The 25869-nt window shown below is 37.0% G+C and overlaps 1 protein-coding gene across 2 annotated transcripts in view; it reads left to right on the top strand.

The window, feature by feature from the left end:
* The window catches only part of FOCAD (focadhesin), a 92633-nt gene that overhangs the window by 12925 nt on the left and 53839 nt on the right, over window positions 1–25869 (top strand). For both annotated transcript variants that reach the window (XM_058826304.1, XM_058826305.1), the window contains exons 5-11: window positions 1838–1942; window positions 7133–7234; window positions 9536–9740; window positions 11945–12151; window positions 12590–12677; window positions 13350–13552; window positions 18785–19042. In XM_058826304.1, the coding sequence (XP_058682287.1) occupies window positions 1838–1942; window positions 7133–7234; window positions 9536–9740; window positions 11945–12151; window positions 12590–12677; window positions 13350–13552; window positions 18785–19042 (1168 nt within the window). The remainder of the gene's footprint in view (window positions 1–1837; window positions 1943–7132; window positions 7235–9535; window positions 9741–11944; window positions 12152–12589; window positions 12678–13349; window positions 13553–18784; window positions 19043–25869) is intronic.

Below are 25869 nucleotides of genomic sequence, written 5' to 3'. Positions count from 1 at the left end.
AGATTGTCTTTTTTCAGTGCTAGTGCTTTTTTTCACGTCTCTTTAAAATTGTAGTCTGCAGTCCTTCATCCTGTTCCCTGCCAAATTTTCATCTGTGTGGCTTTGCAGTACTCAGTACACAGATTTTGCTACAACAAAAATTAGTAGCCAGTAGCAGCTAGCAGAAAGGCATCTGCAACCACTGAGTGCTTTCAAGGCTGAATGGAGTTAGGTGTATATTTTATCGGCAAAAACTACTCGCGTTGTATTCTTGCTTCTCTTCTGGTATGATGAATTTTGAAGGGACTAAGTGTACCTACTGGATTATATTTTGTCAGGTCTATCAAATTATGCACACTAGAAAAGGCATCTTGTTTTGGCAGAGATGAAGATTTCATGTCTATCTGAGTTAAATTGTGCAGTTCACAATACCTTCTCACTGTATATATTATTGTACTGTAACTGGCTCTTAAGACTCAGTGTTTCCTTTGATGCCCTAAGTGTTTAAACTCCATGGAACATCATATTTATGTGCATGTCTGTGTGTTTATGCATATATAGGAAATATGTTTTCATATATAGATACATATATGTGTATTTTTGTATGTGTATTTTCACATGTTTTTAAGATTGGTTTTCAGCATTCTGTTTAGATGAGGATGGGAAAACACTGTGTGTGTTCAGTAATGAAAAGGATAAATAATCGATCTACTGAAAAACCTGTGAAACAATTAATTATTGTAATCTTAAAGAAACTGTCAGAGGCATTTCTGTGTATATGCATGTTTTCAGAATGTTTTTATTACTGACCATCCTTGCCTGGAGGAAATGGGAAATGGGATGGAAATCTTTCCAATATGACATGCCTTTGTGTTGCTTGTGTTCAGGAGGTGTGTGCAAAGCCTGCAGCATCTCTTCATTCCCCACTTTCTGCCTGGTAATTAGGACCAGGAGTAAAGAAGTTTCAGAACAGGAAAGAAGGTTTTCTTACCAAGTGTTTTATGGTTTGTTTTTTTCTTCCTTGCTGCAGTTACCCAATTGAAGCTGGGAAATACACTTGCAAATTCCCATTTCACTGGCTTTTTCTAGCAGTGAAGAATCTAAAAGGTTGTTCTCTCACTCCCTCCCCTACACCCATCCAGAAATCTCTTTCCTCCTCTGTGTTTTAGGTTGAGTATATTAGGATTTAGAAGACTGCAGCACATCTTCCTGGTAGTTGCTTTGTAGCAGAGTTCTGTCAAACCACAGTCTTTTTGTATTGTCAGATTTCAGTATTTTGAGGTGTTACAACAGCCAGTCATTTTAAAGATTACAGGCACATGTTATAAGTGATCTGTTTTTTTAAGAGAGAGAGAAATACATGCATATTCTATCGCTTTTGATCTGGGTCAATGCTTTCCAGCACAGAAGAGAGAATTTAGTACTTTGCCTGTATCTGAACTATAAAAGTGAGATTTTGATGGTGAGGAGATCCACTGTGGGATTCTCTAGATGTTCCTTGGCAAGCCGTACCACCTTATGGAAAAGAGCCTGTCTGCAAGTGGTGAAAAGTGTGGTAAAGGTCTGATAGTTAAAAGTGCTGTTTGCCTCATATCCTCATTCTTGTAATATATGGCAGAAGCCACCTGTTAAAAGTTTTAATTGATGCATTAATATTTTCTTTGCTGTTTCACTCACTATGTGAAAAGGAAAACAAAGACACATAAATGTACAACTTGCCCAGAACTGTGTGGGCATATGTTAAGAGGTCCTTAAGTAGACCTCCAGGTCTCAAGTGTTAATTTTGTTCTTTCTCTTATGAGCGAATCAATTAACGTGGCTGCATACTTGACAGTAACTCAGTTCTTTTTGTCAACAGGAATGTGCATGGTTTAGTAAAAACTATTTGCAAGTTAATACAAATTCAAGCTATTCAACTGGGAAAAGATGGAGATGAGTCTGTTTGGAGTCTGTATGGAATCAGGTTAGTTTTGCATTCCTTTATTTAGAAACAATAATAATTTTCTGTCTGATTTCCAGGGAAAAAAAAAGGAAATTTAGTTACTGCATGGATTTTGATCTTACTCTTTTTGTGTGCTTTGCTTTGTTTACACTGTGCAGGTAATCAAGTGCTGGCACACAGGTTGCCTACAGAGGTTGTGGAATCTCTGTCCTTGGAGATAACAACCTGACAGTACTGGGTAGCCTTTACTAGATGACTGCTTGAGCATGTGGGTTAGACTGGATGATCTGAGTAGGTCCGTTTCAACCTAAATGATGATCTGATTCTTTGATGTTATCTTTTTTTTAGTTGAAACTTTCAATGAGTTTTTTAATACAAGGATAAGATTGCCACCATAAGCTCAAAAGGGACAATGGCAGTGGGAGTGGGGCAATGGGAGGCAAAACAGGGGGAGAAAACAAGTACTTCTTGAACAGGTTGAACAACTAGTACTTGTTCAAATACTGGAGGATTTCTAATATTTCTTTTAATAAGTATTTTATTTTAAGGTTATGAATCACGAATCACGTCCTCCTCACTTCAGTCTCCTGCTTTATTCTTATTATAAAAGTCAAGTTGCTGAATGTCTTTACTGTTAAGATGATTGACATGTAAAAATAAAAAAGATGCATGTAGAGCTACTTATCTAAAGCTTCTTGTCATGCAATAGCAGACTTTTGAAGAGGACATCCTAGTGATTTCATCAATCTTTTGAGAAACTGTAAGTCAGTACTGACATTAAAAGCCTCTATTGAATCTTTTCTGGAGAGCAGAAAAGCTTGGTAGATGCCATGGGTGTTTTTCAAGTTACTTTTTATGCAGTTAAGAGGTATCATTGTAGGAGGCTGTAGCCATAATGGCTTAAAGATATAAAATGCATTATTTGAGAGATAGGAATCATGTCTTTAATTGAGCAAAATGAAATAGTGAGGAAAAGCAGAACAGGCTGTGGAGTGCTGGATTTGTTTGCTTTCCTGAAATCCTGCATGCATTTGTTTTTGTGGTCATATCAGTTTTCTTTACAAAATCCTTACTTGTATAGAGCAGTTTTAAATGAAAAGGCAGGTAATGAAGACAGAATTCTTTCAGAAACTTTTTTAAAAGCTTAAAAGAAGAAATTAAGTTAAAGGAACTTAATTCTCGCTTTGTATGAAAAAGAAGGTGGTGGGATGTGGCTGGAATAAAGAAATAGTCTCTGCCCAATAGGGCCAAGAAAAGTTACTACATTTTTTCACACTCGCTAAAAGAGAAATTACTGGTAACATACTATGAAGATGAAATTCGGAAATTCAGAGTAGTATAAAGTAAAGTAATAGAGAACTGAAAATAAGAAGCAGACTTTTATTTAGCCAGTATGGTTTTTGTTTTCCCTTTTGGTTACAGTTAATTTTAATGACGAAAAGTGATTGCTTGACATAGGGTCAGATCCCTGAGATTTTGAAACCTGACTTCTGGCTTTTTAGTGTACAGAAAAATCTATCCATTCATTGTTATGTAACAATTTTTGTAGTTGTGCTCTATGAAATGCCATTAAAACTTGATTTTTTGTAAGGAATAGAAGAATGTATACAGTAGCTCACCAACAGTAATCTCCCATTACAGTGTTCGTATATTATGCTGTCAGCTATGCAAAAATATTCCATATGGAAATCATCAATGAAGAATCAGAATGCAACAGTGCGTTCTCAAGTGGTTTGCTATTGTCACCAGTATTAAAGGGTAATAAATAAATGTGATTTAGGCCAATGTTAATTCTGGGCAATATAATTAGTTTTATAATACAGCTTCTTGGGATAACATAATATCATGACCAGTTCCTGAAAAGAAATGGAAGAAAATTAATGTCTTGCAGACTTGTGCATTTTATTATATAGTGTTCTTCTGGGATAGAGTTAGCTTTCTCCAGAGCAGCCATCTGCAGCCACAACAGTGTTGATAACGCACCAGTGTTTTGGCCACTGCTGAGCAGTGCTGTCCTTCCAGCTCATTACCATCCTTCAAAAGGCCAGTAAGGGAGGGGTGGACAAGACTTTGGGAGGGGACATAGCCAGAATAGCTTACCCAGTCTAACAGAAGGGTTATTTCATACCCATGACACTGTGCTCAGGAATAAAAGCTAAGAGGTGTGAGCCAGGAGTGGATTCATTATTAAGGTGTTTGTCTTCCAAAGCAACTGCTATGCATACTGAAGCCCTACTGCACAGACACTGGCTACACATTGCCTGCTGATGGAAAGTAAAGAATATTTTTTTATTTTCCTTGCTTTCTTTTCTGGCCTTTGCTTTTCTTTAGTAAACTGCCTTTGACACAGGAAGGGCTCCTGTTAGCATTCTTAATGCAGGTGGTTTATGATACACATGTACAAAAAATTGGATATGATTTTTTTTCTGAAAGCTATTAGCCTTTTTTAAATGAACTAGTATTTTATCATATTTTTAATGATTAATCATGCCTGATTTTACTGTTTGAAAGTTATAGAGAGCTACTATTTTTCTGAATTCCAAGATTCAGAGCAGGTAGCAAAGTGCTTTAAAAATGTATATTTGATGGAGTATAGTGCTGTTCCTGAAAGGATCAGCTTTGTGAAAGAACCAGGGTCACATCTGCATGCACAGAAAGGTATGTTGACTGCAGACAATGTTTCCTCATACAGAAAAAGAAGTCTGACACTGAATTTGTCCTTTAAATCATATTGGAGGTCACTTCTGTTCAGACATGTAATAAAAAAGTTCAGATGACCTAAACGTTAAAAATAATATATGTTTTATTGTTACCCCTCACAAAGATTCATTTTTATTTGCCTGGACATTTCCATATTAGAAGTGGGTAACCACTATGATTGCTTGTGTGTTTTGCTTTATCCTGAACCCACTAACAGTAATTTAGGGTTGTGGTGCTGTAATGTCATTTAAAGATGTGTGTTTTACAGTGCTGTTCTAGCAATTCTTAAGATGGTGTTGACAGTAAATTGCATCTACACACTTCATTTTTCTTACTGCTAATAGCATTATCAAGTGGAACATTTTTGGTTTGCACTTGAGTGTTTCATTATTAATTGCTGTTCATTGTGGAGCTTAGCTGACTTCTCTCATCATCCAGTTCAGTGCAGTTTTACCAGTTTCAGAACACAGATCTGTAATAAGAGGTTTGCTTTTTTTTTTCCCTAGATATTGAGTCATTTTAATTTGAAACTTGATGTGGGAGGTGCTGACTTTGGGAGGGTTCCCCTGGCTTTGGTGTCATTGCAGCATTTAAATGATGACTGGAGACATACTCTCTTGATTAGGAAAGGTAGTTAATTTTTGGAATATGACAAAGTTATTGAAATAAGAAGCTGCTATAAACCTATATGTCTTTGCAAGCACTATGTACTTTCAAGGTTGTGGCATTGCATGTGGACAGTATTTCTAGCTTACTGCTTGATAAGGATCTGGTCTATGATATTTCTGAATTCAGGTGCTAGATAGCAACTTTTTTGTCTCTTGCATACTATCATCTTTTGAAAGCTGCAAGCAATAACCTTAGCTTTTCTAAGCACAGATTGTAAAAGACTAACTTTAGTAAAATATTTACAAAATCTAGGAAGGTGGATATATGAAGAACATTTATGTAAGTTGAGTATATTATGTAATTTTTGAGGAATAAATGTGAGAAGTGACAGGCTTCAAGCCCCAAAGATGAGGGCCAGACCTGTAATATGCATCACTTGTGTTCTTAGTAGATGGCATCTGTTTTTGGAACGTGTTTCAAGTATAGCATCAACCAGCTTTCTGAAAGAACTTTTGCCTTCAGATTATTTATTTCCCTGAAAAGAAGCACACGTCTTCAGAAGCAAAATGATATGACAAGCAGAGGGGGGAACCAGTGTAAGAGAAAAGCCCTGCGTTTTTAGCTGTGTTGTAACCACACAGCAAAGAAAACAAGAGTCATTAGGGATGAAAATACTCTGCAACCAGCTTTCACAGTTTGGTGGGCCTTTCACTCAGCTGATGGCTATGTAATTCTTAGATTATCTTCACAACCAGTCAGTTGTCCAGGACTCAAAAAGTGTTAACATTGAGAATGTCAAAAAAACATAATGAGGAGCTCCTCTAAGTTTAATGATGTGTCTGCTAGATGATATTTTATTCATAGTGTCTTGCTAGGCATAGAATAACTCTAAACATTCCTGATTATAGCAGGATTTTTTTTAAGCTTAGCTAAGGGAAGCCTTAATGTACCATCACATTATGCATTTCAAATTTGCCATGTAATGGGAAAAATTAGATTTTTATTCTTTTATGGTGTTATTTCAGATCTCATTCACTTGACTTAGAGCTGAGTTTGGTGCTGCTTAAGATGAAGCCTGTCTTGTATTGCAGTATTATAGGATATGAGTGTGTCTCAGTGAATGTTGTCTTCTCTAATAAAAAGACTGCTGGAAATTCTGACTTTTTTCTCTTCAGAAGTTGTTAAAACAATCATAATAGGTGAAGTACCATTGTAAGTCCTTCCTAAGAGGTGTATCTGACTGTCACTCATGTAGTGGCTGAAACTGAGGCAGTGTCTCTTGAGATAGACCACAAGGGGTGGCTCCCAAATCATCTGTTGCTGTGTAGGTAAAACTCTCTGAAGGTCTCTCTGGTGCGTAGCACAGATTGTTGGACCTGTGAGCTGGAAAGATGGTTAACCAAACTGAAGGTGGTGGTTTGAAGCAGATTTATGCTGCCTTTCTCTGTTTGCCTTTCCACTTATAGCATAGAATGGTATGAGCTAGAAGAGTCCCTAAAAATCACCCAGTTGCAGTGCCCCGGTCCCCAGACAGAGACACCTTCCACTAGACCATGTTGTTCAAAAACTCATCCAGCCTGTCCTTGACCTCTAGGGATGGGGCATCCAGTAAGTTACTCTAGTTAAATGACTTTGGTTTTGTTTCTGACTGAACAAATTATGTACTTCAGGTTTCCCTCCTTCCCAGGTTTTCCTCCACCTGGAGGGAATTTTAACCTTGTTGCGGAAGTTTTGAGAAAATATCCTCTTTGCAAAGTGTAGCAGTCGTAGCAAAGCTGATAAAGGGAGTTGGTAAAAGGAGGAGGTTTAGTTGGGTATTTCTACAGCCACGCTTTTTTTGAAAATAGTTGTTTTGCATACTTCCCGTGTTATAGATATAAATGTGATTTCTTTGTCTTTCAGGAACACTCCTCATCCATTAATTACTGTCTTAGAAAACAGACCTGATTGCTGGCCAGTCCTACTACAGCAGATAACAGTATTTTTCCATCAGTGTCCAGAGAGGTAAATGAATGAAAAATTTTTAAAAGCCTAGCAAATGTAGACAGCTGAATTGTATCACTGTAACTGATTTTCTGAAGGCAAACAAGCTGTAAGAATTCTGTCTTTTGTGAAAGCTACTTGAAAAATTTAATTATACCATTTCATGTTTTAAAAAAACATGAAATGGTATAATTATAAATTTATAATTATAAACTTATACATAAGTATATATATAAGACAACAAATCTGTGACATTCTCAAAGAGAGCTGTTTTCAGTGATTTTACTATATGTGTGCTTTTCAGATATAAATATCCTTTTTCTCCTATCTTCTGAAAGACTAATAACAGAGTAATAGTAGAGAGAAATTTGCTTCTTTGTTCTGTCCTCTTGGTAAAAAAAAAGTTAATTAATCTCTTAAATTTCTGCTGGGCTTAGACTACATGATCAACAGTAAGACTTTGAGGAAAAGTATGTTTTGCTCAATTTAATTGATCAGAGTATTTTTGAAATGTTGTTAATTCTTTAACTCAGCTGCTAAAGCTGGGACTCACATAGAGTCCCCTTAGGTGTATAAATGGTAGTCAGCTGTGGATTTTTTGCTGGTGGCTTCTTTTGAATTAAAATAGGAGTTTTTCTTAGTGAAAAGGAAAACATGTGATGCTCCTCTTGGTGCTCTTTGTTCAGGGTTTCTGTGGGTAAAGTGCTAGACTAAGAATATGGAATCATAGTATAATTCAGGTTTGGAAATGGCCTTCAGAACCTGGAGGCCAGCTGTTAAGCTAATGCTATCAAGTCCACCACTAAACAGTGTCCCTCAGTGTGATATAAACAAGCTATGTTGATCTAGACCTATTACTGAATTCTTTCTACAGTTTTGCATCAAGACTGACTCTTGTTTGAAACTGAGTTTTGGTTTTCTGTTGATGTGCTGGACAATAGCAAGGCACTGCGGGGGGATTTGGACAGGCTGGATCTGTGGGCTGAGACCTGTGGTATGAGGTTCAACAAAGTTCAGCCCCAAATGCTGGGCCCTGCACTGTGGTCACAACAATTCCATGGAACACTACAGGTTGATGGAAGAGTGGCTGGAAAACTGCACAAAGGAAAAGGACCTGAGGGTGCCAGCAGCTGAATGTGAGCCAGGATTTGCCCATGTGGCCAAGAACACCAATGACATCCTGGCCTGGATCAGAAATTGTGAGGCCAGCAGGTGCAGTGCCCATGTATTTGGTACTGGTGAGGCTCTGCCTCAAATTCTTTGTCGGGTTCTGGGCCCCTCATGACAAGAATAACATGGAAGTGCTGGAGTAAGTCCAGAGTGGGACAGTGGAGCTGGTGAAGGGTCTGGAGCACAAGTCTGATGAGGAGCAGCTGAGGGAGCTGGGGGTGTTTAGCCCAGAGGAAAGGAGACTGAGGGATAACTTTATCACTCTCTGTCTGAAAGGAAGTTGTAGCCAGGTGGGAGTCATCCTGTTTTCCAAGTGACAGGATGAGAGTAAATAGGCTCAAGTTGCATCAAGGGCGGTTTAGATTGGCTAGTAGGAAAAATTTCATCATGGGCTTGTCAAACATTGTAACAATCTGCTCAGGGAAGTGGTGGAGTCACCATCCCTGGAAGTATTCAAAAAGACCTGTTGATGCTGCGCTTGAGAACTTGGTTTAGCAGTGGGCATGGCAGTGGTGATTTGACTTGAACCTAAAAAATTCTATGATTCTATATTTGTACTGTATTGACCATCAGCTTTATTTGATTGTTCTAATATGTCAAGGACAGCACGTGTTCCTAACATGGTCAAGTCAAAAGATTTGTTCTGTGATAATATTTTACTGGGAAGCTATATTGGTTAAAACAGTTCCTGTTTCACATAATTGTATTAAGACCATTCTGCAAAAACTGATAAGGATGGCTCCTTTTTCCTAAAATTATGTTTTATGTGTTTTGAAAAGGTATTTCTCAGTAGTCTTGTCCAAATACTTTTTCAGAATGTCACATTAGTCTATTGTGACACTCAGCAAGGAGAGTCACTTCTTGAATTGATGAGGACAAAAAGAATAAAATTGGGAGTGTTATAACCTGCAGGTCCATATTGAGTCTTTTAAAAATTACACTTTGAAGTATGGTTACTGTATTAGGTCTCATAACAGTACTTAGTTGTGGTTAAGTCCAAATTTTTTGTGAGATTTAGTAAAGTCCTTCTCAACACCTTTCTATTAATTGTGTCTTGTGAATTTTTGCAGGTAATGTCACATTACTTGGGTTTCCTTGTTGTTATGGTTTCAGTAGAAAGCATTCATGTCAAACTTATTTCTTAAACTGCAGGGCAGAGGGTTTATGTGTTGGCATAATGGCTTCATTTCTAAGATACCTGTATTGTGAACCATCCCAGTTACGGGAATATGCTGAACTGCGAATGGGTTTACTTAAGATCTTACTTCAGCCTCATGGTCCAAAGAATAAAGAAGCACCCTCCATGCTGGAATGTGAGATTCTTCAACTTCTGTGTGATTTGATTCCACACTTGCAGGTACAGTTGTTGCCTGACGCTACATTTTCAAATAGACATTATCAAAACAGCGGTAGTATTATTATTATTGTCATTCAAGTGTGCAAATATAGCATTCTATTCCATTTTCTGTTGATCTGATTTGTTGATAATATATTAATCTAACAAATTGTCTCTTTCTGCTAGAGGATAAAACTTTATTTGTTGAAATCTCATACCTGTTAAGATGGAAATTGAAACACGTTTACAGTAATTACTTTCATCTAGTTGCCTCAGTAAACATACAGTAAACTTAGACAGTCATGAGAAAATTTTGTTAAATGGCAAAATATTTGTCAAAACCATACAATTTTAACTTAAAATGGATAATATTAAAATTCAACAAACTCTATGTGAAGCATGAGCTAAGTGCTTCTAGGTATTCCCTTCTCACTCTTTGTAACAGATTGATTAGTGGATCTCAACACAAAATTTAGTCCTTCTGGAATACGCTGAAGGTTTTGAAGGTTTTTTTAAGTTGCATAGTGATAGTGATAGGAGCTAGAGATTTAATCTTATGATCCCCTTTGTTACAGGCCTGTGATGCTGGTAAAACTTAAAAGCTCTACTTTTCCTCATGCTTTATCATGAGGAAATTCGTGTGATATCAGTTGAGCTTTTTCATACCTATCTTTTGCTTCTTCTTTTGATATTAGGACAACAGCTTCAGATGTATTCAGCCAAACACAAGGTGCTTTGTCCTTATTGCTATCAAGAGAGGGCTCATTAATATGAATAATGTAAAGCTAAGTAGGCTTCTTAAAAGGATATTTAGTAGTACCTTTCTGCTGTGGCATTTTACTAGAAAAGTCTTGTTTGTACTCACAGCTACTTTTCACAATCTTTTGGAAAACACATAGCTTGTGTTATACATGTTTATCCTGGTTCATGTCTGTTCTTTATGATGATGGGCACATGCTGACCTTTTCTAGTCACAGATTTCTGCTTTTGTCTCAATTTTACCAAAGCTTCAGTATAACATTGTGTCTTGAATGTATGATCAGGCTTCAGACTTGATAACATTTAACCATAAAAACAGCATTAAACAAAACTTTAAAAATTAGTTATGAACCGTTCTTTCTTTCTTTCATATGTGTTGGCACTTCTTTTTTTTAAACGAGAAATGAGTTGCATATTTTCAAACTTGTATTAATACTTGAACATTTTTGTCTTGCCTGAGATACAACTTTCACAATGGAAGGTACTTCCTTCAGGAAGACTGTTTGATGGACTCTTTTATAACCTGTCAATTCCTTCCTCTTCTTTCTCTGAACCTCAGGTTGTTTTTATCCTTTCATTTTAGCATAGCTTAATTTAATCCTCTGAGTAATAAATACTAGAATGTTTCCCTATCATTTTGTCTGACAGTGTCAACCAAGCTGTCAGTAGTACAGCTCTTCACCTGTAGACTTTTCTGCCAATCAATTCAGTGATGTGATATTTCTGATTAGAGCAGATTATTTATAGAACAAAAATGGAATAAAAATCAGCGTGCTATGCTTTATGCTGGCTTCAGAGTTTGGATTGGAATGGTGCATTTGTCTGGAAGTAGAATTTTCAAGAACAGAAGCACTGTCATCCAACACATGGGGACTTGGAGACAACCTGCTTCTTGAAACCTCTTTAGCTGGCTTTCGAATATGGAGATACTGCTTTTGGATATCACACTTCAGCCTTTACTTTTTGTGGTGGTTGGATTGCATGGTGTTCTAGAACTGAGTAACACCACTGCCTTTCTCTTTTGAGACAAATGTTAAAATCTTGATTATGTTACAAAGGAAATATTGTACAGCCAGATATTTCTGTTATAAGAATATTTACCTGCTTGATGAAATCCCCACACACTCTTTTGTCTTGTTATGAGAACTCCAAGAGCTGAATTAATTGCTGTTGCTTTTGAGTAAAAAGGGATTTTTCTCAACAATTGGACATGTTTCAATTCTTTCACATGTTTCTTATTTTACTTCAAAGTATCAGGTAGCAGTCATAAGTTAGTTTTTTCAGGGAAGTTGGATAAGGGATTCCTGGCATTAGTTTATAAAGATATTTCTTCAAAGATTTAGTACTATATGCAATAGAAACATGGCAAAACTAATAAAACCAATTCTAAGTTCTCTATAGATAGGGAAGTGAAACTTAATTGTCATGTGTTTTGACTTTCTTTTGTTTTAACCACTTCTCTGCAGCTTAAAGACTTACTGCAAGTTACAGAAGCCTTGTTTTTCCTGCAAGAGCTGTTCCTCAGCCTACTGCGCTATCCTTCATTTTGGAAAGTTCAGTTATCCCAGCTGAGTCTTCAATTATTATGCTTCTGTGAAGTGTGTTTAAATGTAACAGGAGAATGTTCATCTTTAATCTCCCTAATAGAGGACAACTTTGAGCTCTTAAAAGAGGTAAGAGTATATGGTAAAAATGTAAAATAATTTTATTAAATTTAAAGATTGTCATGTTTAAGACAGTAGAGACGTTTATACGTGACATTCACCCGCAGGTGACCAGTGTTGATGTCAAAAGTTTCTAATTTTTTTCCCTGGTTGAATACCTTCAGAAGGTAAAAACTTATCTGGTTCTGTATATATCAGTTAATCTCTTAGCATGGAAATTTATTTAAAGCAAGTTACAACAGTTTTGACAAAGTAACAAAATGTTCTGATTACTCAGTTAAAATACTATTTCCACAAAGTTACATTTTTCATTGTTCTCGCACTGCATGTGGACTCACTATGGTTCATGAGGACAATCTTGCAAAGTTTTGGTATTTTCCTGTTTATTCTGTTTAATGTCACTGAGAAACAAAGGAGACTTGGAACTTTTTTCTTTTTTCATCATAGGTATTTCCAGTGGACCAATTTGTAATTGGGCTAGCACTTCTACTGCTGCAAACTCCAGAAAGTCAGCAGAAGTCTGTCTTGAGTCTAGGTAAAGCCCTTCTTGTGAAAGAGGAATCTACACTCTTAAAACTGTGTCTTTGTTTATTCATTTTTATGAAATAAGCACATCATTCTCATGGAGTTCAGTTGGGGGGTGAAATGAGGTTTCCTTCTAAGCAGAAACTTTTTGTGGATTTGAAAAGTAATGGCAGTAAAAATAAATTTTCCTTCAACACTCACTTTTTCCATTGGTGTTACTGTATTTTAAGTTTCCTGCTGTCTTGGAGCTTATTGGTTTCATTTTTGAGCCAGCGGGATATTCTTAGCTGATATTCATGCATCCTGAATGGTTTCTTATTACAGATATTGAGAGCAGGCATGACAATCATGGCAATGCTTAACCATGTTTTTGACTTAGCAGTTTTGATTAGTGTAGTTATTCCAGTAAAAACAAAGGTCTGTGCTACATTCCATTTTTTGTATTCTTTGCTGCCATCAGGTACTTTGCTATAAACAAAATGTGAAATGTGTGTGTCTCTAAATGAAAAATGACCAAAAAAAAATATTTTACCCGTTATATACACATACAGTAAATCTGGGGACCTTTACTTTGCTCAGTTGAAGTGTTTCCTAGAAATGTCTGTCATGGCTAAGGGTACCAATGTTCATTCCTTTTTTTTTCCTGCTTGATCTTTGTTTTTCCTCAACTTGTCTTAAATAGCCTACAAGCTCCTTTCATGTTCAGAAACCCAGGACATCTCAACCACAGCCCTTACTTTGGTGATGCCTGTGCTACAGATCTTATCTTCTACAACAGTTGGAGACTGCCTGTCAGGGGATGTTTCTGGAACTACCAGGCAGCAGCTGGCTGTAAATCTATTTGGATTATTAAAAGAAAAAACTGTGAATGATAAACAGGAATCGGTAAAGTGATAAAGTTTATTTCTTTTTTGGGGGGCAGGTAGGGGAGGCATTTAAAAATATTTCTGCTTGAAGCCTATGTGCTTAGGAAAGACTCTGCATGTGTGAACTTCTTATGTGTGATGCATTCTATGGGAATGCTTGAAAATATGTATAGTCCATAAAACTAGACAGTGGTGAAGCGAAAGTTTGTTTGCTGGATATTGGTTTTATTTAGCAAATGAGATTTGTTACTTTTAAGAGACTGTATAGATTGAAGAATTCACCTGTATTATTAATCAAGTAACAAGACTTAGCAGAAATCAAGGTTACATATATTTACTCTGTTTCTTTCAAACTTGTTTATTCTCTACTTCTCTTTTTCCTTACTGCTCTATATGACTTTTATGTACATTCTTTCTACCTTAGCTGAAGAGAGTTATGGAGCACCTGAGTGTCAATTAGCAAATTTTGGCGCATTAACCTGAATCTTTTTACATGTTCTATTGGGGGTTTTGGGTTTTAGTTATTTACTTATGTCTTACTTCTCCGCTATCTAATAATTTATCCCCACTGTCCCAAGAAAAGGTGACAGCAAATATCTTTGATCAAGATGTGTCTAGCACTGAAGTAGCTAAAGTCCCTTATTGTTTTACACCACTGTTTTGCGTAGAGAGTAATATGACAAGTTGGAGCCAGATACAGTGCCAGTTCTGAGTCCTGCCATATCTCCTTGACCTGGAATCCCCCACCTACTTCACTTTCTATTTCTCCAAATCTGAAAAGGCAAGCACATTTGTGCTCCTAATAGAGAATAACTTTTTTAAGTTCACAAAACCTTGCATTTCGTAGTCTGCTCTTGAAGAATAGTGGGATGACAGTGGTTACAGCTCACTTCCTTCTAATGGGACTTTCTGCCAGCCTGTACAGATGCCAGTAGAGGTTTGTTTCAGTGAAACATCGTCAAAGCATGTCAGTCCTCTATGTTGTGTGTCGCTCACCCACATGTTTTGTTTTCTGTTGTGTTTTAGAAGCTGTTTTAATGTCATAAGACTACTGTGTTATTGTACAACAGGATTACAGTGCATTGTGTTACGCTGGCTTCCTGTAAAAGGACTTGTTTGTATGAATTCTGGTATTCTCTTTGCTTCAGAAAAGTATGTGAAAGTTTTTAAGGGCTTAAATAATTTTTGATGTCTAACTTTTTCTGTTAGCCATGTTACAAATGAAAACAGCTGTCTTTGCTGAGAATTCTCTAACAGTCTCTTCACTTGTGTCTCACTGATCCTTACAGAGTTCATCACAAGTAGCTTGGCAGATCTTTGGTAATTCATGATTATCCATGCAAATGGGGACACAGTCATTTTGCTTGATCATTGTTTGTAATAATTATGCTGATAACCTTTGATTCTCAACTAAAAGATGAAAAAAATGTAGACTCTCTTTAATGGTCTCATGATTACAGTCAATTTGTGTTGTAGGATCAGATCAGTGCTAAGAAAATGAGATCTGGATTGAACTGTCCTTAGAGTTCCTTCATATTGGAAATAGACAAGAGGTAGTAAAGAGAAAGCAAATACTAATTCCACAGTGAAGAAACTTTGAGCAAGTGTATATAAGAGCAAACATGGTTAAGTTATGGTATATTTTCATAGAATCATAGAACAGCCTGGGCTGCAAGATCATCTGGTCTAGCCTTGCATAGGAAAGGGAGCCTAGATAAGATTATCTAGTATCCTATCATATGTTGAAAACATCCAGTGATGGGGACTATACCATGTCCCTGGAGAGCTTGTTCCAGTGAATGATTCTTTTCACTATCAATAATGTCTTTCTTGTAGTGTTATCCCTGACTTTCTTCCAGGCATCTCATATCCATTGCCCTTTGTATTCTCCATGTGGCTCTTTGTGAAGGGAGAGCTTCTGTCCTCTTAGTAACTACCCTTCAAGTACTGGAAAATGAAGACATCCCCCTTGAGCCTTCACTTCTCCAGGGTGAAAAGACCTGACTCTAGACATTTCCTTTGACACCTCTTCAGTCTGTCCACATCTGTTTTAGGACTGTGGGGGCCAGAACTGAACACACAATGCCATGTGCAGTCTGACAAGCACTGGTGAAGTGGGATGATCACATCTCTCTGTTAGCAGTGCCCCAGGGATGCAGCTGAAGATCCACTTTGTCTCAGTGGCTGCAGCAGTGCACTGCTGACCTGATGTGTATGTGTTGTCTGCTGGGAGCCCCAGGCTCCTCTTGGCAAGGCTGTTCCACAGCTCATTGGTCCTAGCCTGGCTGGGCTCTTTGGTTTTGTTTTCTTGGCTCTTTCGGTCTTTCCTGTTCTCCCAGGTTCAGGACTCTGCACTTCTCTTGGTTGGACTTTACACAGTTCTTGTGGCCCAGTCTTCCAGCCTGCTCACATCTCTGAAAGGTGGCTCTCCCTGCCAACGTGTGCCCCTCAACACCCAGTTTAGTGACACAGCAAACGTGGTGAGGGTGCTTTTGGTCCCATTGCCCAGATCAGTCATGGAGATGTTACAATGTGGAGCCCAGTACTGGGGGGGCCCGCTTGTGACAGCCTGCCAGCCTCATTGGTCAGGAGGAAAGGAGGTATTGAGGTATTGAGAGCCTCTGTCTTACCAGCATTATCAGTAATTTTTTTCTTGTCTTGTCTAGTAGTGGGCCTGTACCTTCCCTGTGGGCCTCTGCTTAACTGCTTATGTACCTGATCAACCATTTCTTTGTTTTGGTATCTCTGTCCAGTTCCAGTTCCAGTTGAATCCTGACCTTCATGTGTGCAACCCTGAAAACCGTAGCAAGGATTTGTAGTCCCCCGTGGGTATTTGGCCACCTTTCCATTGAGCATATGCTTTTCTTTTGTTTTTAACAGCACTCAAAAGTTAAATGTTCTTTAATGGCACTTTTTTTTTCTTTTTTTCTTTTTTTTTTTCCCTCCTTTTGCATTGATGGTAGTGGGGAATACTTCTACCTTCCATGCCATGATTTTAAAAGTTAGGGTGGGGCTAGGCCCTCATGCACGCTTTGCCATTGAGAGATTTTATATATGCATATGTGTGTGAGTGTATGTGCATGTATATACACACACACCCCCTTATATATATTTTTTGTTGTTGATAGACTGAAATTTTGTACTTAACTCACTCAGAGTGCAGCAGTAAAATAAAAATGTAATCATAGCCTCCCAATAAAGGGAGAAGTAAGTCAGTACAGCTATGTAGCAAAACCTTTTTGGGATGTAATGTGAAATGGGAAATATCAATATAATATTTCAGGCTCTACCAATTTTAGCAGTTTTTCTCAGGTACTTAATTTAAAAACTGAAACAAATGACAACCACCACCACAAACACAGAAAAACCTGCAAAATACAACACCCTCCCAAAGAAAACTCCAAAAAGTAAAAAACCTTTCATAGTCAGATCTTGATTTCAAGACCTGTTATCTTCTACAGGCAGAAAAATAAACAGTTTATCTTATGGATCCTGAAACTCTTAGCCCTCTGTATGTCCTTGGATTAAGTTTAAATACCTTTTTCAATAAATGGAAGCATCACAGCTGTATTCAGAAGTGATTTTTAGCAGCCAGAGGAGATAGCACTTTAGATGGCTGATTTTTAACATACAGTAGTTGTAATGTGTAAGTAATGAAATCAGCTAATTTTAATGTAATTTTTAAAAAGTAATCTAAAATGCAAGGGCATTCTACCTTCCATTAGCCAAAATAAATTTATATTGAATCAAACAGTGTGATTAAAATGAAATTTTGCAGTTTTAATTAGAACAGCTTTTGCCACTCAGTGTCTTTTTTCCCCTGGTTATTTAAAGCTGAATGAGCCCTAGCTTTTTGGATTCTGAATTCCACTTTTAATGTTCATCTGGAGATCTCTTCTCAACTACTTTCTTCACCTTATCTTTATATAAATGTTCTTCACCTGATTAGTGCCTGCTAACTACTGTCTTGATAGTGTAAAGATATTTTCTAAGGAAGCAAATAATTAGTGGGAAAGAGATGTCGTATCTTGTATTAAACTTTCCTGTTTTAGTGAAAAACTTTGAACTTTATTTTACGGGAGCTTTAAAATATATATACCCTTATATAAAAATCTGACTTAAAAGAATTTCCAATTTGTATTTTACAACTTTCATGCTGCTAAATGGTATCTTCCATGGCTGCAACTGTTAATGAAAGGGTTATATTTCTGTGTATAAGACATATATGGAGGAGTGGGGAAAGATGTTGGAAAATTTTTTTAACTTAATCACAATAGTATATGATCCCTATATTCCTGGTTAATGCCTAGTTTTGTACCCTACAGTGCTTAGTTCAAATGCCAAAAGTTAGTGTGGCCTTGTCTTACCTCCCTGTGAATGTGACTAATAAGTCATGTTCCAGCTAATACTTCCTTATTTATTTGTGTTAGTGATTAATATGTCCTAGCTGATATCTCAGTTTTGAGAACAAGGGTTGTGTGTCAGACCAAAGAATGATAAGAGAAATACATAGTGACTTGATGACATATTCGAGGTACTTTCAAAGAGAAAAGATTTATCAGAAGATCTGGAACCATATCCAAACAAGTCCATGGAAATAGCATATGTAGATGTATTCGAAAATGGGATGAATATGTATTAGTTTCAGAAATATAACCCAGTCTGTTAGGTTACAAAGAATTCCCCATGCATCCAGGAATGCATTAAAGTAATGCATTAAAGTAATGTCATCTTTCTAACCTAACAAATTGGATAGGGTTTACTTTCCTGTTTTCAGTGGCACAATTGTAGAACATTTTGTTCTGAGAAGCAAAGCATTTCTTAAACAAAATATGTAAAGTCAGGTTAACTTGTACTGTGGTATTAAGTCCTATTAAGAGTTAAGACAGTTTTAAAAAATAGTGTAGATGATAGTTAAATTTCTGGGATTATCTTGTCATTGTTAGGAATGTAAGTTTTTAACATACTCCAGAATTACAATGTCCTTTTTAGTGGGCAAGTAGCACTGCAGTTACCATCAAGAACAGGAATGATGGATGTCAGATAAAATAGGAACTCCTAAGCAGGGAATTATTAACCCACTGAAACATCTGTAGTGCAAGAATTCATATAAAATATTTTGGAAAAATGTATCACAGCTTATTATTTATATTTATTGCATTGCATAAAAAATATTTTGGATGTTATGATTGTTCTTTCATGGTATCTTACTTGTTTGATTGAGACTTCCATTTGTTTTCCTTGTTCTCAGGTGTCCTGCAAACTCCTTTGCCCCATAACCAGCTCTTACAGTTCATTATATACAACCTGGAAGATCATGGAGCTCATGAAAGAGAAGTCTGCAGTTAGTAAGTGGTTATCTTCAGTGAAGTCACTGCTACCTGTTAGCACTCAAGTACCTGCCCATGTTTTTCTTTTGTTGGCTTATCTACTGATCCAAGAAAATGGAGACAGTCTTCGTGATGTACTTCAGGCTACAACAGAAATAGCCAAGGCTGATTGTTCTCAGGTATTTATTTAAAAATAAATAAAGTTTTCTTTTTAGTGGTTTGGGATTCTTTTCAGCGCTTGGGTTGGATTTTGCAGCCTGAGGGGGCAAGTCTGCCACAGCTTCATGATCCTAGTTCTGACAAGTGGCAAAGCTGCATTCCCAGTAGGTACAGTAGGGATCCCTCCAGCAGCAGTGCGTCAGTGTGTTGAAAACATGCCCTCTGGATCCCAGTCTCAGCAGCTGTTGACATCTGGAAACTGCAGTTGCTGATGCAGACTGCCCCTCATCCTGCTCAGACATGCGCCCACATATACTCTGAGCTTGCTCTCTTTTGTGTGTCACCTAGAGCAAAAGTATGTATTATGTCTCTGTTTTGGAGTATTTTGTGGTTGTTTAGACTTAGGAAAGGAGACTGGTTTATTTGTTGATATTATCCAGGAAGCATGAAAATACAACAGGAGGAAGCTGAAAAGGGGATACCAAATAATTTCTAACTTCTGGTGACCTTATGAATTATTCTTTATGTTCTTTCGTGGTTACAGGAAAACTGCCAAGTCCCTTGTGACATCTTCATTCTTGCTTCTTAGAAATATGTGCATAGTCTTTATATATTTCAGTACTGAATTCAAACTAGAATTATACAGGATGCTTAAACTTACCTACGTAATCTGGAAAGATAAAGAAGGTTATCTGGAAACAGCAATGAAGAAGGCATTGAACAGAAACAACCATAACTAGTTTGTAAAATAGGCAGGAGAGAAGTGTTGATTCAGCTTTAGTTTATGCCATAAAGACAGGCTTTATTTTCTTTGGGGTTTTTTAAATTGCTTTCTTGTCAAAGAGTTTGCATGTTCTACAGCACAAGAGTTTAAAAAAAATAATTATTTAAGTAAATGTTGGAAAACTGGTTGCATAAAAATATTGTCTCCAGGAAATCTTATCTTGAGGAAAACAAAATCCTTTAAGAAGCAGACAGGCTAGGAGTAGAATAATTTTACTGAAAAATAACACTTTTTACCTCCTACAAGCCATTTAGACCTCTTGTTGAGAGGAAGGGTGCAGAGCTAATCAATGAAAAGGGAAAGAATGTAAAATTTAGTGGTGATGAAAACTGTGATCTGACTGTGACCATGTCATCCTAAGCCAGGAGTAAGAAATGAGTCTTCTGGATATATTTACTTCTGTAACTGAGACAGATTTTTGGGGGAAGTCACAAAACTGAAGGAAATTTATAGATGTTTTGTTGACATACTTTTTTTTTTAAGTAGTTATTAAAACTTCAGTTTCTCACTTAAGTAGAAAGCACCTAACTATTCAAAGGTCAGGAGTAAGCAAAATGAATTGCACTTCTGTATAAAAGCAAAGCTGAGCTGATGCAGAACCACCTGGATATCTCTTCTTTAACTTTGTTTTTTCTTGAAAATGTTTTTGTTAGTCAGCTTTCAAAACTATTATGATTTATACACCTCATCTATAAGTAGTTTGACATGTCCACTAGTTTGTAACCAGGGATCCAGGTCCCAGTCCTTGTAAATTCTCTAGGAAAGGGATAGGTAAAACATACATCTGTTCTAGGAACCTTGCTTGGACTTGTGATCCAATCTGCTGCAAGTAAGGCAGGTTTCTCCTTGTGCCTAGCTAGTTGTGTAAAAATGACCAAGATTTCTCCAGGTGAACTGAGAGTGAGTTTCTGTTTTTGTGGACTGTCTCTAACCTGTTTTATTGCATTGGGTCTTTGAGTTGGATGAGTTATCAGTGGCATATTACAGGAGAGGGAAAGGAATAATGCTGTGTTTATTAACTATTTGATATAGTTGTTGAAAATGCAGTTTAACAGTCATACAAGAAAAGCAATAACTTGCTGAAAAAATACCACTGAAGTAATATGTTACCTGAGCAGAATGCTGTGAAGCCTGACTGTAGGGAGTGGCTGCTGTGAATTTCATTGCGTTAATCTAAAATAGCTCCACTGACTTTAAATGAACAGGTTTAGAGACAAATTAAAGAGAAAGTTGGCAGAATTACAGAAGCTTTAGACAGATAAATGAAGAGTGATTTAACCTGAAGCTGGTCGTGTTTAGCATTATGTGAATGGGTTTTTCTGCTTTGTTTATTCTTTCTTTAAGCCAAAAGTTTTGTTCACCAATACAGTAAGAAAGATTAACGGACATATCTTGTTGAGCTAACAATGGTAGTCAGAATACCTTCGAATGAATGAATACCTAAGAACCCTTCCAGGCTCATGAAAAGTCCTCCCTGGCACTAGGAAGTATGGCTTGTGTCCAGAGGCAATGAGAAGATGACGTTTAGACTTCTTCATGTTTTTTGCTTCCCTACCAATCAGCAGAAGTCCATGTGAGTTAGAAATCATTGTAAAAATGCAGAACTCAACCTGATTTGTTGATACTTTCTTGTGGGCTCACATTTTGTCAGCTAATAAGGTGTGTAGATGGAGAGCTTTTAGTTTTTAAAATTACTGTGGGCTTTAAAATACTTTTCTGCAAAATACGTAATCAGGTATCTCTGTAGTAGTATCACATAAAGCGACCAGTATAATTGGTAATGTAGCAGATGTTCTTCTGAGTAGTGTTTGAAAATTTGGAAAAATAGTGCTTAGCTGGGATGATATTTCTCTTCATAGTCCTCAGTTAAGTGCAACCAAGGACACCATATTCTCCAGTTAGAAATATTTAATGCATTTCTATATTTTAAATGACATATTTTACTCCAAAAGATTTTACTGCTTTGAAACTTGAACTTACTGTCTGTCTCATTTGAACTTGGCATCCCCTGGCATCTGTCTTGTCTCTGACAAGTTATTTTAGTTCTGAGTCTGCTTAATGGTTCCACAGAGATTATTGAAGTGTAGCACTGCCCTGAAAGATTATCACGTTGTTTCTTGTAGGTTCAGTGCTCTCTCTAAGACAGAAAAATTACCTTAGACTTGTCTCATCTTTCTCTTGCAATAACAGTACAGTGAGAGAAAGCATTGAAGCTTCTGGATGGAGGGTGTAACTGATTAATAAATTCAGTCAGCAGTGTGATGGCAACTAACGCTAACATACTGATGGCAGAGTTATACTTCACAAATTGCTATATTTGGTTCAGTGTTTTATTCAGTTCCACAGAAATAAATGGTGTTTTATAAAAGATAGTGGAAATAAATGGTTGGAATGTAAGTTTAAGGAAGTGAAAAACTCATCACAACAAACTTGGTAGACATTTTGAGTCTTTGGTTGCCTAGGGGACTTTCTGAAGGTTGCAGTGGAGAGCGGTGTGCAGCATAGAAACAGTTAGAGAGCTGTTCTGAAGAAGAAAGAAGTCAGAGGACAGGTATGGAAAGAAGAAAACAAAAGGTGGCTGTTAAGCCAAATCTTACTTTTATACAATTACATCTATATTGCCTTGAATCTGTCCCTGTAGTGTTAGCGGCACTTAAACACTCCATTTAAAGCCAGATATTTGTAACAGATGTCTTCTGAATTCTTTGAATCTTTGAATCACATCCAAATCAAAGTAAACTTGAGCTAGAAGTTTACTAGTTACTACTTCAGCACTTAATGTTGCAGAAGTTAAATGTCTACAGGGCAGAATTAAGAAGCGTCTACTTTGGAGCCACTGTGAATTACCTGTACTCCAGCAGAGAATATAGAAATGCTGACAGGTTGTGGTGAAGGTCATAGCATAACAAGAATTGTGTGGTGGGGTTTTTTGTTGTTAGTTATTTGGCTTTTTTACAGTGATCTAGACAGTCACGAATTCTGCTGCTTGTGAAATTCCATTACTTTGTTGCTCACAAAGGGACTCAATGGTTGTAGCTGTGGATATTGAATTGAAAAGCCACAGGTTATTCCTGTGCAAAATCTAGTTGAAGAATTGTGTTTCAAAATAAAACAGAGTCAGAAAGAGAGATTGCTTTCATGTTTATTACAAATTGACAGAGTTCACTAACAGTAGCTAGTATTTAGTTTTCACACTAAATGTTGTTTTCACAAGGTGTCTGTTGTCTAAACTGATGGACCACTTAAAACATCACTAAGTTTAAGAATTATTACCATAATTGATGTTGCAGATATTGTTCTGGTTATACTTTTTGTTTTGTTTTGTTTTTTTCCTTTGGTTTTAGCTGAAACATTTTGGAGTAGTGGTTCTGAACTTTCACTATGGGAGCCCAGAAGAATTTTCTGAAGGCTGAGGAATGAGGAGTAGTACATGGGCTTCTGAAGTCAAATCACTGCACAGGCTGCAGAGACACGTGAAGGATTTAATAAAGTCTGTCTAATTGGATGAGTTGTCTTGTGCAGAAACTGGTATTACACGCTGTGAAACCCTTGCTGTGCTGCAAGGAGAAGAAATTAAATTATCTGACTGAGGTCACTGGTGGCTATAGCACAAGATCTGTTACTGTTATTTGAGGATTATGAGTCTATAGAGGACATGCATTCTTTATGGACCTTCAGCTGCTGGAATGAACTATTTTAGTGGTAAATTACACTTTCTGGGAAGTTCGTCTGAAGATGCATTATCTTCTGTTCTTTGGGGTTTGGGAGTGCATTAATACCCTAAAATGTAAAATTCATTTTTATTCTTGTAGAAAACATGTTCAAGGATATTGAACAGAACTTGTCTCATTCAGATGGTGTCTGATGCTTTTTTTGTTTTATTTGTTATGTGAACTTTAGCAAGTACCTGTAGGCAAGGAATCATGTCATAGTCTGAGCTTGTGGACAGACTCTTCATGATTGTAACTTATAGATTAGGATCCTGCTAAAGTACATGAAACCTGAAAACCTAGCTTGTGTTATCTAAAAAGTGCTTCTCATTTTTGAGAGAAATTTATTTTATAGTTTTATAAAGAGAACTTTAGCTACTTCTATGCGCTTATCTGAAAGACTCGTGCCTTCATCTGAATTGTCCAGTAGTTTTGTCTATTTCATAGAGACAAAAAATGCCAGAGTACTGTATGCTTTCAGAAGTCTTCTCATTTTGCTGTCTTGTCTGCTGGACAACTAGATTGATGTTTGATCTGCCAAAATTCAGCCCAGAAATGAAACCTACTGTTCTCTCTTAGCTTCTGCTTTTGAAGAGCAGTTGTCCCATAGCTCAGAAAAAAGAAATCATGCCACCAAATGGTAGAGAATGCTTCTCAGGTATATTTATTAAATAGTACCATTTTGTCTCACATATTTAGTTTTATTTTAAAAGGGATAATTGTTGAAAAAACTCAGCATCATTTTTGTGATGCAAATTAGTTTTAAAGTCAAAAAACTTGATGTCAGAACCCTTCTTCAGATTCTTAATGTCAGTCTTGACCTAACTTCTGCATCATCTCCTACCATGGGAAATGCAGAAGGCAGAATGTTGACAGGCAACAGGCCTCTCATTCTGAAGCTGGTTCCTGCCTACTGGGAATTACTGAATTGTCATATCAGCTTTGTGGAGCTGCTACACCGTTGATGAAGACATAGCATAAATTTAATATTGAAATTAATCCCAGCATTGTTTGTCTATTATATGAGGGAGACGGAGAGAGGAGCAGCTTTGTTGTACCAGAACATTTTGGAGTCTTTCCTAATCTTACAATTGAAATATACAGTTCAAAACAAACAATCCATAAAGGATAACACTTTTAAAGAAGTTTCTTACTGTCTTTACAGTAGTACATGCATAAACATTTCCTGAGAATTTTGTAAATCAAACTTAGTTTCTGTTTACTACATATTACTGTAAAAGTCATTGTAAAACTTTGATTTAATATGTGTTAACTGTAGAATAAACTTTGTAACAAGATAATTAATGTAGACCCAGGACTTGAAATGAGCTTCCCATCACAGCTGATGAAGGCTGGGCTTAAGCAGACTGACTTAAGAGGGTTTGAATGTTGCTATAACTAAGGATTATGATTATAATTTATTTTTAATACCATTTGGTCTCACTGCTAATGTGTAGTCCAGTGTAGCTACAAGTGAGAAAAATTAAGGAAGTCGTCTATTGACTAGAGAACTAGCTTAAGATGAAACTGAGTTGCCCAGGAATCTGCCTCTGGCAAGAGGAAGGGGTACTATGGGAAGAGACTGGAAGTAAGCAACTTAGGTAAGGATGTTGATCACTACGATGACATATCTGTCATCTCTGTTGCCATCTTATATAGCCTATTTGCCCAGCACGGCATTTATCAGGGATGGATGTGATGTAAAGAATTGACAAAATCCTCTTATCCTCTGAGCTGAGACCCTTCCAGTTATTCTGCTGCATATGAAACTTTCTGGATAATTTTATTAGAAGACATTTCTTCCCTATTCATGTGTTAATATTTTTATGGAAAACTTACGGATCAGTGGATCAGTGGAGGAGCATGTGTGACCTCCTTGAGAATTTTGAAATTTAACATGGTGATTCAGGTTGCTGTGTTAATGATTACGTCTGCCCCAAAGATACCCAATGCCACTGCTTACTCATCACCCTGCAGTTTACCTTGTATCATTCGAAGATGTAGGTAACAGTAAATCAGGTGCTAGATTTTTTTCTTGACACTCAGGGTACAAGAGGTGCCCAGAAATAAAACTGCTTTCCTCTATCAGGTCACATATTCAAGGGGACTTTTTGTCTACCAGTACTATTTGGTTTCTACACAAACTCCCTGTTACCTAAGGCTTGATTTAACCAAAACGAGGTCTTGCTTGAAGGATGTTGAGCCTTAGGCACTAAAGTCTTTTTTTGGGTTCTCTTTAATCAGGAAGTTAATTTTCATTTTCTTCCTATATAGTGATATACATTATTTTCTCTCAGGCAGTGCTGTTGTCTCTAGCATGGGTAAAGTGGGAAAAAACAACTGCTCAGACTAG

This window comes from Poecile atricapillus, chromosome Z (genome assembly GCF_030490865.1).
Source record: "Poecile atricapillus isolate bPoeAtr1 chromosome Z, bPoeAtr1.hap1, whole genome shotgun sequence".
NCBI classification, from domain to species: Eukaryota; Metazoa; Chordata; class Aves; order Passeriformes; family Paridae; genus Poecile; species Poecile atricapillus.
This window is presented reverse-complemented; position numbering and strand designations above follow the sequence as displayed.